The sequence below is a fragment of the Perissodus microlepis genome, chromosome 14 (genome assembly GCF_051167445.1).
Source record: "Perissodus microlepis isolate ML-2025 ecotype Zambia chromosome 14, ASM5116744v1, whole genome shotgun sequence".
Taxonomy (NCBI): Eukaryota; Metazoa; Chordata; class Actinopteri; order Cichliformes; family Cichlidae; genus Perissodus; species Perissodus microlepis.
Genome location: NC_140474.1, coordinates 28,058,454 through 28,072,670, shown reverse-complemented (window position 1 = coordinate 28,072,670; position 14,217 = coordinate 28,058,454). Strand labels below are relative to the sequence as shown.

The window sequence follows — 14,217 nt, the reverse complement described above, 5'->3', positions numbered from 1 at the left end:
AAATGACAGTGACAGACAACAACAATATGTGTATTTTTATTCATTCTCATAACAGAAAGTATCTTCACATTTTTTTTGCTTTATGTGGACATTACTGCCATCTTGTGGTGAAAACAAAACCATAAAGGCCAGGAGTGGAAAAAAAATGGGGGTAAATCCTGCAGACCTACTGTTTGTTGTCAGAACATTAATTTCCAGGAATCATCGGTTTTGTGTACTTGAGACATCAACAGCAGGACAAAAAGAAAAACTGGCACACTCACTTAGTCGACAGATGATATTATAAAAAGACTAACAGAGCAGTTTGGTCCCCCAAGAAGCATCAGTCCTGAAATGACAAAGGGAATAATCCCGTTACTGCTGAAAGGAAACAATGATTTATAAAGGAACACTTTAAAAGCCGGGGGGAGGGCAGGAATATTGGGAAATGTAATCAGGTCACGACTGATCCAAGTGTGGCACAGCTCTCACATCATCTGACCAGTTTCCTCTTCCGTAACACACTGGGTCATATGCGTGTAAGTCTTTTCATACAAATGTGAGCAACATGATTCTTAAAATAAAAGTGCAAGTCAGAGAAAAGGAATTCCTCTGAAAGACGAAAGAGCAGGTGTTCCCCTGCTGCGGGTTAGTCAGTCAGATCTGATCACAGTCTGAGCTCTTTAGCACACAAAGAGAGCTGGGTGTGTCTCATCTCGTTAAACTGCAAGTACTGGTAAGGCTGGTTATGGCTGTTCCATAGGAACCAAAGATTCGGCGGATAACATTTGAACAGAGGTGTGACAGGTTTGTTACAAGTTCAGCTGCAGGTTTATAACTACAGAGACAGGTTCACACACTGAGCACTGACAGCTATGTGGAGGTGGCCTGTGTGTGTTCACTGTGCCAGCCCAGGTCATTTTACCTAAAACTAAAAACAAAAACTAGATGGGGAGAAAAGACTTTAATGAACTAAAATAAAAATTAAAAATAAACCTTTGAAAAAAATTATTTTGTGAGCTTGGAAAAAGGTGAATCACAAAAAAAATTACCTACTGTCCCAAATACATTCCTTCCAATAATAATAATAATAATAATAATAATAATAATAATAATAATAATACAAACTACACTAAAACAAGAGAATCCACCCTGGAAAATAACTTCAACTAAACCGAATTAAATACAAAAGGAAATCAAAATAAAAACTAATTAGAAAAATACGAAAACTATAACAACTTTGGCTACAAAATACTAATAATAAATACAAAAAATAATAATAATAATAACAACAACAACAACAATAATAATAAAAATCAACTAAAACCACTTTGCCTGATCACGAGATGAGGAAGTGATCCCTGAAACTAAACCGTGCAGGTACACCTACCTCATCACTGCTGGAAGATGACCTATTGCCCGATTTGCCTCCATGCTTCTTCTCCTTTTTCTTTTTCTCCTTCTTCTTCTCACCATGTTCCTTGCTGTGAGACTTGTCCTTATCCTTATGCTTGTCCTTGTCCTTATGCTTGTCCTTGTCCTTACTTCCAGACTTGTCCTTGTCCTTACTTCCAGACTTGTCCTTGTCCTTACTTCCAGACTTGTCTTTGCTGCCTTCCTAAAAATTTATACAAAGTTTACAATTAATAAATAGTTTTTTTATGTCGTGATTATTGTAGTTAATCAAAAGTAAGGAAATACGAGAAAAACAGGTTTACAAGAGGAGATGTCAATTCTCGTCACCGTGTTTATGCAACTCCCATCCGTAGCGCACATTTTGTTCTGGAAAGCGAATTAAAAGTCTTACCTTGTCCTTATCTTTGTTCTTGCCCCAGGGCAAATTGAGTTCATCTTTCTGTGCTTCCTCCTTCTTTATCATCTCCTCGTCCTTACCCGCAGCTGCCAATGACAAAGATGGGTCAGGGTTTTAAGGATCGTGTGTCCACATATCGCAATATGGAGCGCAAAACCTGCGAACAACAGAAGAGTGCAGCTAAAGAAAAACAAGTCACATAAAGCTACGATAGATTTTTACCATCTGACAGATCGAAACTCATTGTGACTATTACTTATGCGCCTCTTCTCTCCGATTCCGAAACAGACTCTGTCAGCGAGCTCTCGCTGCTACTACTTTTCAGGAAATCTGGAGTGACCGACCGCACCTAAGTCACGTGATCAACACCGCACCACGCCCCGCAAACGCAGTTCGTTCTTGCGGTGAGGCGAGTGGGAGACGTTGTGAGGTAGTGTTATATTTCTTATTTATGCGTATTTGATACATAACCTTGCTCGCTGGCCTGTCCACCGTCCACTTGCTTCTCCCACATCAGCTGCGATAAGCTCCAGCCCTCCTACCATCCTGACCATGAACCTGATAAGCGGAAGAAAATGAATTGGATAGATGGATGTGTAATATACCTTGTTTCTCTGTTTTTCGACAGAGGATCTAAGAAGAAGCTCCGTTTAATTTATGTGGGGTAAAACACCAGCTGTGTTTAAGCACAGCAAGCCACATGGGTGCTTTCTGACATGGTTCCAGTGTTTAGGATTCTTGTGAACACAGTATGCTTTCTACTGTTGAAAGTGTAAGATTGCTGGTTTGGTTTAATTTCCGGTTGTTACAGCCTTTACTAGATCTCCTTAGTTTTCTAAGGAGCTTGGAAAGAAAAGTGTCTGGACTTCTTTAAGCTTCCTTGAAAATATTTCACCTCTCATCCGAGAAGCTTCTTCAGTTCTAAGAGCAATTGGGGGAGAGTCTCAGATTTGAAGCCCTATGGGCTCTTAGAATTGAAGAAGCTTCTCGGATGAGAGGTGAAACTTGTCTAGACGCTTTTCTTTCCATCTCCACGATGACCTGGATGACTGAGAACCTTCACAGACATCTCCATAGTTTCTTTGTTTGTTTGGGTTTTTTTGTTTGTTTGTTTTGTGCGTGTGTGTGTGTGCGTGCGCGTGTGTGCGTGTGTGTGATTCTGTGTTTTGGGGGGCTCATAAATTCATCCTTACCCTAGTCTTCAGAGTTGTTGTTTACTTTTCATGAGGCTGTGGATGCCTGTTTATGACTTACTGTTTAAGCACTTGTGAATTCTTGGACTTTATTTAGCTCTGGTTTTTATTACCTTGCAGCAGTAAAAGTTTGATATGAGGGCGGTTGGTGTGGACACCTAAGTTTATGCATCTTGTGAATAAAAAAAACTTGAGAACAACGCAATTTTCTAATTGAAATGTGAATGTGTCTACTGGGAGGCTGAGAGGTAGCACTGGTGGTTTCTAGTATTTTTTTGAGGTTCTTATTCCTCCTTTTTAGATCTTTGTGATCCCTCTATGTTTTCCTTTTGTTTTATGTCTTTGTCTTCGAATGGCTCTCTGTCTTGTTCTTTATTTTATCGTGAGTTTTACTTTGCGTTACTTCCTGTTTTTACTTTTCTTTTACTTCCTGTCTGTCTCACCTGGATTTCCCTGATTGTTTTCACCAGCATGTGATTGCTTGCACCTGTGTCCTGGCCCATTTTGATATTTGACAGCAGTAAACGCACACAAACACTGTTCCAGTCAGGTTGGCCCATATCAACAAGGCCAATTCTAAATAACATTGTTTAAATATAAATAAAAACAGAATGCAGTGATTTGTAAATCTCATGAAATATACCATAAAAAACATTTCAAATGTTTGAAATAAAATAATTCACCATTTTAAAGAAAATATCAGCCCGTTTGAAATTTGATGGCATCACCACATCTCAAAAAGGTTGGGACAGGGTCATTTTTACCGCTGTGTAGCAGTGAACTGAGTCGTGATAACAAGCCGGATAGTCCCTCTCCTCTTTATTTCAAGGATGCAACAGTGTCCATTTTTTTTAAAATGACTTAAAAATTTGGATTATTCTGACTACAGAATAGTTTTCAACTCTTCCATGATCTTTTAAAGAAGAGGTAGATCATGTTCATATATGTCTTCTTCTTTGGATGATAGAGCTTTAACCTGCAATTGTGGATGGCACAGTGAACTGTGCTCACAGACAATGATTTCTGGAAGTGGTCCTGAGCCTGTGCAGTGATTTCCATGACCTGTAGTTATGTCACATGCTATAATATTACACATCTAAAACAGAAGATGGCACCAGAGCTTCTGTAACATAAATGTTATGCAATATATTCAGACTTTCTTTCTATATATTCAGGATTCATTCGATTTATTCATTCACTATATTTGAGTTTTAATTCAATATATACAGGCTTTCATTTAATTTATTTGAGGTTAATTCCATGTATAGATACACATACATATTGGAATCTCAAATACTGTGTGACAATGGCACTGTTGCTTTCTGAAAGACATATGGCTTGTGCTGCCTTGCTCTTAACTCCATGCAGCAGCAAAAGCCATTGGGTCTGGGGGAACACCTGCGCGTGTCACAACTGTGTCCCACTGTTACATAAATTCGGGCAACCATAATTACTGGGGCACATGGTCCACATGGGTCCAAAAATGACACAGTACAACACACATTTAAAACCATATGCTCAACCTAGTAATCAGTGCAGTGCATCCCGCCTTCTATGTCAATGGGTAGAAGAGGTGATCAATTGTGGTTCAGAAATTGAGTGGAGTTGCTAAAGAATAAAGCAACTCCTTTTATCTTTTATAATTTGTATTTCCTGACAGTAGTTTAGAGTAGTTACATGTATAAAATATTTACATTGTAATTAACTGTAGATATAGAATTTACTGCTTATAATGAAAGCAGCCTCTAGTAGAAAGTGCTGATGCACCACCTAGTAATAATAACAGCAAACACAAACCACAAACATGAATTTATGCTCTTTTATTTCTCAAACCTTTAACCTGTTGTGATCATAAATTGACATTTCCATTGACAGATTTTGGCTGATAACTAAGATCTATGACATCTTAATATTGGTAAGGTCTGGGCCCTGACAGCAGATCCTTTGAGGTGAGGTGACTAGTGGAGTGTGTCGTGCTGTCTCCAGTCTTCTTCGGGGTGCCCATCAGGCTCTCCATGTAGCTGGGACGTTTGATTACAAGGGATGGCTTGGTGGCAGCTGAAGAACTCACAGGATGCAGCTTCAAGGCAGGAGATGTAAGAGACACATTGGGAGTATCACTTGGCTTGGAGCTGGCAGAAGGTCCACCACCTGAGGCTGAAATGCTGGTTTTAGGGTGGCTGCTTTGCTCACCATCAAGGTGGTCCTGGAAATGAACATTAACAATCCATTTTGAACATTTTTAGATTAAAAGCTTTTTTTGTTGTTTCTATTGATTTCACTTCCCGAGGAGCCAAAACTTCGGTAAAAAAGAATAACACTAAAATTATTATTTTATTATTATTTTTCTTTCATATAATCTGATGATATTAGCATGTTACAGATCATTTTACCTGTTCCTCCCTTTTCTCACTCTCCTCCTTTTTATTTTCCTTGTCGCTGTCACTACCAGAGGAGTCTGAACTGGAGCTTGAGTCCTGCTCAGAGAGGAAGGGTAAGAAACTCATCAACTCACAAACATGATTACCAAAATGAGCAGAGACACATTTTTTTTTTCCATCACACAGAATAGAACTACCTTCTTTTTGTCTTTCTTCTTCTTGTCTTTCTTCTTCTTCTTCTTTTTCTTCTTCTTGTCATCATCACTGCTGGAAGAAGAACCCGAAGAGGAACTGGAATCCTGGGATGTAAATATGATAGTGAGGTTACACAATCATAAGACGGATAGGAACCAGAGTTTTGAAAATATACAAAGGAGGAGGAGGCCGTGAGTCCACTCTTCTTTACCTTTTTCTTGTCTTTCTTCTTCTTTTTCTTCATATCCTTCTTCTTCTTCTTCTTCTTCTTTTTCTTCTTATCATCATCACTAGAAGAATCGCTTGAGGAGCTTGATGAAGAAGAAGAATCCTGGACAAAAAACAAGGAACATATATCATTTAGAGGAATTACAGTAGCTTATAAATAAATAAAGTCAACCTAAAACCTTAAAGTGGATGGCCCCGCACCTTCTTTTTCTTCTTCTTCTTCTTCTTGTCCTTCTTCTTCTTCTTCTAAAAATGAAAAAGAAGACTCAATTTAAATTGTGCAATCTTCTATCTTTCATAATTTTGAGTGCGGCAAATGTATTTGCAAAGACGAAAATGGCAATATTTGTAGATGTTCTTCTCACCTTGTCATCATCACTATCGGAGGAAGAAGAGGAGCTATCATCAGAAGAGCTAGAATCCTAGAAAGTGCATCAGTCAGTCAGTAACAGAAATACACGATTTTCTGTAAAATATATATTTAGACTTTTTCTAACCACCTTCTTCTTCTTCTTCTTCTTCTTCTTCTTCTTCTTCTTCTGCTTCTTCTTCTTTTTCTTCTTTTCATCTTCACTATCAGAGGAAGAAGAAGAAGAGGAGCTGGAATCCTGTAAAAGAGTTGAACAATTACAAGTTTAATTTATTATTATTAGTATATATTATTAGTAGTAGTAGTACTGTTATTAGAGTTCTATATGGGTAGCTGACAATCTTTTACCTTTTTCTTTTTCATTTTCTTCTTTTTGTCCTTCTCTTCCCCTCCTCCTTCATCATCACTCAGGTTGCCATCCTCAGGTACTGCCTCTACTCCCCCCACTAGACAGGAAACATCATTGCCATCAATACCATTGCCAATGCCATCAATGCTATTTGATCTATGTAAGAGCTAGAGAGGCATACATACCAGCCAATGTAGAGGAGACTTTGCAATCGTCTGAAGTTTGAAGCTGTCATGAGAAAGGAAAGTAACTATTATATTTTTTTCTTCCTGTCATGCCTTTCTATATAAAACCAGGATGTGGTCACCATGATGTGACCACTCCTGTTTGTAGGCTGTAAACATTTAATTTTTCTCAACATGGGGAGAAACCAAGGACACTGAAAACTCCTGTGGAATCATCTTTTCAATGAAGCAGCAAACTCCAGAGCTCTTTTCTGAGTCCAACAGGGCAATCATAATATATAAAAGGAACATCATGCAGTCCTTACTTAAACCTGAAACTGGCAACCGAGAAAAATTATCGAGAATAAGTTTGCATCGGCTTCATTTTTTTAGAGCCAGGAGCCGTCGCTCTTTTGTTTGCACGTATTGAGTTTGTGCATGCAGGTGTAGTGTGAAAAGTATGCGTGAGCAAATATTTCACCTTGCCAGGAACCTTTTCATCTGGTCCTGGAATCACACCCCCTACAAAAATGGAGAAAAGACAACAAAAAGGATCAACATAATGTAAATGTTTGGCTACTATGATTTATATCACTGTGCACAAGAGCAAGTAGAAAACACTCACCTGCTGCTGACAGAACAATATCACTCTGCTCTTCATCCTGAAAGAAGACACAGAAGCACACGCACACAGTTAAGCTAAAAAAATAAACTTCATAAACTTTCAAAATGATAAAAGCTGTTAGGAATCATTTCCTGATAGTGAAAAGCCAGTGAGAGGGCAAATGTGTTCACTGTGGGCGGGTTACCACAGAGCAACAGGACTGATGCTTTTATTAAACACAAACACAAGTTACTTTACTTTTTTCTCATCGTCCTCCTTCTTCTTGTCCTTTTTCTTTTTCTCCTTGTCACTGTCAGAAGATGAGGATGAAGATGAAGAGCTGGAATCCTGTATTAAGGAAAAGAAACATCATTCATCTTGTTGTTTAAATAAAGAAATGAAACCCCTATGGTAAGGTTTCTTCTTCATTGTTCATGCCTGGATACTGACTGTATATTTTGTAACGTCATATGAATGTAAGAGGACAACAAACATCCACATCTGTTTTACCTTTTTCTTGTCCTTCTTTTTCTTCTTCTTCTTGTCCTTTTTCTTCTTCTTCTTTTTCTTCTTCTCATCCTCACTATCAGAAGAAGAGGAAGAGGAGCTATTTGAGCTGCAGTCCTGTGGAAAAATGAATATATTTAAAACAAAATATCATCAATGAACTGTGATACAGAAATAGAGAAATTAGTCAGTTGAAAATTAAGAACCTCAGGCATTACCTTCTTCTTTTTCTTCTTCTTGTCCTTTTTCTTCTTCTTCTTTTTCTTCTTGTCATCCTCGCTGTCAGAAGAAGATGAAGAAGAGGAGCTATCTGAGCTGGAGTCCTGTGGAAAAACAAATGTATTTAAAACAAAAAAGTCTTAATGAACTTTTAAACACAAGTGAAATAGAAAGATTAGTCACTTGAAAATTAAGACGCTTGGACAATACCTTCTTCTTTTTCTTTTTCTTGTCCTTTTTCTTCTTCTTTTTCATCTTGTCGTCTTCACTGTCAGAAGAGGATGAAGAAGAAGAGCTATCAGAAGACGAGGAGCTGGAGTCCTGTGAAAGGAAAAAAATATAGTTAACACACAAAAATCTCATTAATAAATGAGTTTTAACACAGAAGTAAAATACATTATTCACTTGAAAATTAAGAAACACGGGGAATACCTTCTTCTTTTTCTTCTTCTTCTTGTCTTTTTTCTTCTTCTTTTTCTTCTTGTCATCCTCGCTATCAGAAGAAGAGGAGCTGGAGTCCTGTGAGAAAGGAATAAAAAGTATTCACATAAAATCTATTTCTGTCTGCACATTAACACAGACACATCAGGCAGACAGACACATCATAGTGATGTTCATACCTTCTTCTTCTTCTTTTTCTTCTTCTTCTTCTTGTCATCTTCACTGTCAGAAGATGAAGAAGAGCTATCTGAAGAAGAGCTGGATTGCTGTGAGAAAGGAATAAAAAGTATTAAGTATAAATCATTCTCTGTCTTTTTCCTCAGAGTTACATACATGTGGTGACAATGGTGAGTTTCACACCTTCTTCTTCTTTTTCTTCTTCTTCTTCTTTTCGTCCTCACTGTCAGATGATGAACTATCAGATGATGAGGAAGAAGATTCCTAGGACAGAGGACGTATAATACATATTCATTAACATAGTCTACCATATATTTATCCTTTGTCTCTGTCATTTGTCATTTATGGAATGTTGAAATTTGATAGTCTTATTAAACAATTAGTCGTCGTAAAATTTGCCAGTTTTGGAGGGGAAATTAAACCCACTTTCTTCTTCTTTTCCTTCTTCTTCTTTTCCTTCTTCTTCTTTTCCTTCTTCTTGTCATCCTCGTCATCTGATGAGCTAAAATCCTGAGACAAATAAAAAAAAAATTACAGTGATAAGTTTGGAATGTTTTGATGTATTGTGCTCTGTTTTTCACACAACTGAGTGGAATGGTGGATCGGTACACAGGACCTATATGATTGATTCAAATTAAGAATTTTTTTCTCTGCTAAACATGTACGGCATGTAAATTATGGTATGCAATACATTTCTCATGAATCTGATGAAATCCTGATGAAAAAACGTGTTGGTCAATTAATAAAGCTGTTCTTTATACCACAGGTGTTACTGGAGCATCGACCTCTTTAGTAATGCATGTATAAAATTACAGACTTGAGTTGTTTCTCACCTGACCAAGATCATCTGCATGTTTTATTTGGCCATTGGAACCTGGTAAGATTGAATGCAACAAAATGCAATGCATTAGTTTAATCATTCTGGAAACAAAAAGACATATTGTTATGTAAACAGCTGGTCTACTATGATCACAGAATGTGGGGTTGCAGGATGGTTAAGGACATGTTGTTATAAAGGGGATCTAGACACAGCCCCCATTCTGGCTTTGTGAGCTGACCTCAGCACTACTCCACGATAACCCAATGAATGTTCAGTATCTGTTTGTGAACGGCAAATTAAACAAACTAGCCGTTTGATTTAATTGAAATTTCATGCTCATCAAGGGGACGCTGCAAAGCAGAAATCAAGAACAAACTGTCATCGTGAAATAGCGTAGATCACCTACCAGCCTGAGATACGACGACACTGTCGTGGATATACTCTTTCTCCTTGTCTTTTTTCTTCTTCTTTTCCTTCTCCTTTTTCTTCTTCTTCTTCTTCTTTTCATCCTGCCAGGAAACATTGAACAGTAGCTGGATGAGATCCAAAAGATATCATTGTTAATGGGCGTGTTCCTCTCACATAGTTTGTCATTTCAGATCAGGACATTAAAGTCTATCGCCTGTTGAGAAATCATTTCTGCTGCTCTGTATACTTATTTTTGAGACCTTCTACTTCAGTAAGTTAAATAAAGTCACAATAAAGTTCATCAGTTGTTAAGTCCTATCAGAGGTGACCCTGGTTGTTGCTTTGAAACATTTATCCTTTGTGTCTTTGACCTTTGTCTTTTTATCTTAAAATCATGCAATAGCAAAATAACTGGCTTTTCCTGAGTCTCCAGACTTTACACCCACATCATGTCATCATATGACTGCAGTCATCTAAAAGTTCCAAAATTGGAAAACTAGACAAAACTGGAATTGTGAGTCATTGTGTGCTCCTTGAGTTATTTTAAGAGCTGAAATTGACAAGAGCAGGGAGAAGACTGGCGTGCTTATCTATTAGTTTGCTGAGAGACAGGATAAAAATGCAGTTTTTAGATTCAGTCCACCCTAAATATTCACTGAACAGACAGCATTTTTAGACAGTATCCTCACCTGAGGCAGATACATTATTAAACGGGACAATCAATCCCATGTGAGCCGATTTGAAATTGTGCTTCCAGCCAAGGACTTTGTATAGCTGCTTTTCAGAAGGATTTACATAAACAAAACTGCAAAACTCTCTAAGTGTTTGGAAGGGTATTCACATTCCTAAGCAAATATCAAGATGGCTAGAATTAATGACTGCAAGCAATGTTGTCATGACTAAGTCATGTACTGGCAGCACTTGGTAAATGACAGTTTAGAGCAGGCAAGGAGCTGCAAGGGAGTCATGTTTTTCTACTTGGTAATAAGCACATACAGAAGCTACATGTGAGCAAGAAAACCCTGGCTTCTCCTAAAACCAGAATCTATTAATAAAGGTGAAAATTCTAATGAAAACAGACCAGTCACATGATCACAGAAATTACACACTTATTCAGATTTATTACATTAGAATTGAAGCCTCTAGATCAGCCATCAATCATTACAACTTACTTCTGTCGAGGGTCTGCTGTTGTGTTTGACTTTGTGTCTCATGTGTCAACATACTGAGAACAAAAGCGCTCTGGACAGCCCTCACAAAACTCTTTTGGATGCCCGACCTTAGCAGGAGCTTTTAAAAAAGGCTCTCAAAGACCCATCACAGGATCTGTGGTTAGGTGTAAATGTGTGTGTCATGCATGTGGGTGTGCGGGTAAAACTGCTTTGTCACTTTATCAGCAAAACTACAATTTACCAATAAACACAAAGTGCTCTGCACGGATGCATCAGCAACATTTTGGTGCACACTTTTGCTCACACTGACTAGTTAAAAATGCCCCAGTGTTACAGGTGGTGTGTGACAAACTGTGACCTCCATATCAAATAGTGGTTGGAAATAACACGAGGCATTCGGCCTGAAAGTTGAAGTGGCTGTTCGAAAAGTGTTTTTCTTCCATGGCTCCACATGTGAAGCTCGCATTTATTTAGATTTTTGTTGAACAAATAATTTTCCTCTTGAAACCCTGATCAGCACATGCCAATCTGCAACTTACCTCACTATCACTGTCTGAGGAGCTACTGGAGGAAGATGAAGATGAAGAAGATGAGGAGGAGGAGCTGGAGCTCTTTTAAGAAAGAAGGAGAATATTAGTGCTTAATTTTACGTACAGAAGTTTATGTAAACCATCTTTTGTTTATGAAACGATACATGAGAAGGAATGAGCCATGGCCAACACGCCCCAGTGAGTTTCTGTCATATGAGGGCAAGTTGTGTCTGTGACTGCATATGGGAGAGGCCCTTCAGGCACTTGGCAACACACATAAAGGAAAACTCCACAAACAAGCACACATGCACACACCTATCCCTGCTTTGTCATTAACCACTTGTGCAAAAAGCAACAGTTGAGCCACACATGGAACAAACGATTCTCTCCTGTTTGACTGTACTCCACTCCTCTATAAGAAGCTGTAACTCATGATTTCAGCACCACATGTGCTCCCGTCAGGACAAATCCTTAAGAAAACTGCTGAGTTAACTTAGCAGATACCAGAAAATATTTACAAACAAAAAATTCCAAATACAATCAATACCGTTTTCATCGGCAGTTCACTTTACTGAACTCTGTCACACTTACTTTCTTCTTCTTCTTTTTCACCTTCTTTTTCTTCTTTTCTTTCTTGCTGATACCCTCATCTTCGCTGTCTGGAGAGCTGTCAAGTGAATACATCTCCTGGTAAACACAAGAGAGGAGAAAGTAGATGTGTTATCTTCAGTGGGGAAATTGAGCCTGTGAACAGAGCTGCTTTAATTGCTTCACTATCATTAGATAATGGAGAAGTCACAACGTGTGTGCTTTGTTTCTCCTGCTCACCTCATCTCCTGTTCCTGCAGGTTTCCCGATCTGAGTCTTGTCTCCCTGCGTCTTGGCCAGCTCCGCAGGCCCTTCTACTTCAGCCGGGGGCTGCAAACCACCAGAGGGCACCGCTGCAGGCTGGACACCTGCAGTGTCTCCTCCACCTGCAGTTAAACAATTCAGGTGAGCAGTGTTACAAATATCTGCCTGAAAGACATCAATTTTTCTGAACGCTCAACTAATGAGTAATCTGTATATACAAACATCTGTCTTATCAGCCTATTTTTAACATGCACTTTTAATAAAATATTAAAATAAATAAAAAACACATATGACAGCATCATATGCCAGCCAGGACAGCCAGGTTAAAACAAAGAAATTAAAAATCAGTCATCAACACTAAAACTGTGCCTGCATATACTTTATAGTTGGCTATAAATCAGTGAATACTCTAATAATTAACAATTTGGGGAAGTGCCACACCCCTGACAGCAGAAGGAAGGTTTAAAAAGAGCCTGCTGTCTACAAATATGAAGCGGTAGGAGTGCATCAGCTGCAATCTCCCTGCAGCGGTTATTCTGCACATTTAAAAAGGCATTATCCAAAAATAAATACATTTAATCCACACTTTTCAAACTGTGAAAGAAAAAAAAGAAACAAGCCAGTTAACAAATAGCAAACCTTTGAGGAGGGTGGACTCCATTTCGGTCCAGTTCTCTCCTCTGTCCAGGAGTCCAGGTCTCATCTGACAAAGCCACCTGATCACATTTATAACAAGGTGTGGGTGTGTGGAGCCCTGGGGTGGAGAAACAGGGAGGGCCAAAAGCAGAAACTTCCCCACATCAGTTTCAAAATAAAGGTCGCTATAAAAGAAAGTCACCAATCAGTTCTGACTGTTATCTTTTATTGTACCCACTACGTATTTTTCACCACGAAAAGTACACGGTTGTCTTTTAAGAGGATAGCTGATTATCTGATCTAATTCTCTAAATTGTATTTATTTGCCTCAGTCTTATTCAGAAAGCTGCTTACATGCATTGTATTTGACTGTCACCATCTGTTTGCGTTATGAGACTTACATAGCTTGAAAGGCTGGTTTACCTGTGCAAACAGGTGGTGCTAGTGACTGGAATGTAGCCTGTGTGCATTATCTGCATGAATTAAAAAATTTGGAAAGTGTTGCAGAAGGAGAAGGATTGCCATTGCTCTAGCAGGTCAAAGCAGGGAATTCTCAAAAAAAAAAAAATTTAACTATCCATGATTCCAAAATGTAGGAATAGGTTTAGGGGAATAAAGCTCTTTGCCTTTAATGTGGAGCATTAAAGGCAAAAATAGAAAGAGAGAGAGAAGTGATTTAATCATGTTGCTGCTATGTCGCCTCCTAGTGGAGGATCATGGTTTACTTAAAACCACAACATTCTGCTAAGCAGGGGTGTTCCTGGGCCACATACAATCTTTTTGATCTGGAGTGAGAAAAATAAGAATAAACTGAGAAATATTATTTAAAAAGGAAGGATTTGTGTTATTAAAATTTATTAAAGTGCAACAAAGTGCATTCTGAAGATGTTTAAATGCTTAGAAAAACTAAAACCATGAGTCCAAATGCAATTTGCCCCATTAAAAGTTTTGCCAAATGCTAGAATGCAGTAAAATGCAATAGTGCTTTCCGAAAGTCTTTCAAAGGTTTTTTCCCACCCATTTTCAGTCCAGTCCTTGTACAGACCCTTTTTAGAAGTTTCTTTTTAAACCCACTTAACGCTGAGCTGTGAATTATTCAAGCATAAAAAATGTACCTAAGCATTTAATGCCCTTCAAGAGGCCCGGAGAAGAATAGGCAATGTAAGAAATGACAAGACA

At 38.3% G+C, this 14,217-nt stretch overlaps 2 protein-coding genes across 3 annotated transcripts; both read right to left on the bottom strand.

Annotated features, from left to right (window-relative positions):
- Window positions 1–14: 14 nt before the first annotated feature.
- Window positions 15–2,139, bottom strand: LOC146374117 (uncharacterized). Of its 2 annotated transcripts, none has more exons than XM_084949721.1 (4): window positions 2,015–2,139; window positions 1,787–1,878; window positions 1,370–1,597; window positions 15–328 (listed from the first exon to the last, which is right to left on the bottom strand). In XM_084949721.1, the coding sequence occupies exons 1-4, from the start codon at window positions 2,034–2,036 to the stop codon at window positions 323–325; spliced, it is 348 nt and encodes a 115-aa protein (XP_084805847.1). In that variant the 5' UTR covers window positions 2,037–2,139; the 3' UTR covers window positions 15–322. The 2 variants fall into 2 exon arrangements, with proteins under 2 accessions (XP_084805847.1, XP_084805848.1); XM_084949722.1 differs by having other exon boundaries at window positions 1,787–1,949; window positions 2,049–2,139.
- A 2,629-nt stretch (window positions 2,140–4,768) lies between these two features.
- On the bottom strand, window positions 4,769–13,119 carry LOC146374116 (uncharacterized). The gene is made up of 25 exons (XM_084949742.1): window positions 13,042–13,119; window positions 12,379–12,524; window positions 12,142–12,237; window positions 11,560–11,631; window positions 9,847–9,949; window positions 9,454–9,494; window positions 9,047–9,130; window positions 8,804–8,884; window positions 8,623–8,709; window positions 8,435–8,521; window positions 8,213–8,323; window positions 8,002–8,106; window positions 7,787–7,900; window positions 7,535–7,624; window positions 7,298–7,334; window positions 7,154–7,194; window positions 6,694–6,736; window positions 6,508–6,605; window positions 6,290–6,397; window positions 6,155–6,211; window positions 5,991–6,035; window positions 5,773–5,892; window positions 5,564–5,665; window positions 5,379–5,462; window positions 4,769–5,191 (listed from the first exon to the last, which is right to left on the bottom strand). The coding sequence occupies exons 1-25, from the start codon at window positions 13,103–13,105 to the stop codon at window positions 4,892–4,894; spliced, it is 2,316 nt and encodes a 771-aa protein (XP_084805868.1). The 5' UTR covers window positions 13,106–13,119; the 3' UTR covers window positions 4,769–4,891.
- Between the last annotated feature and the right edge of the window lie 1,098 nt (window positions 13,120–14,217).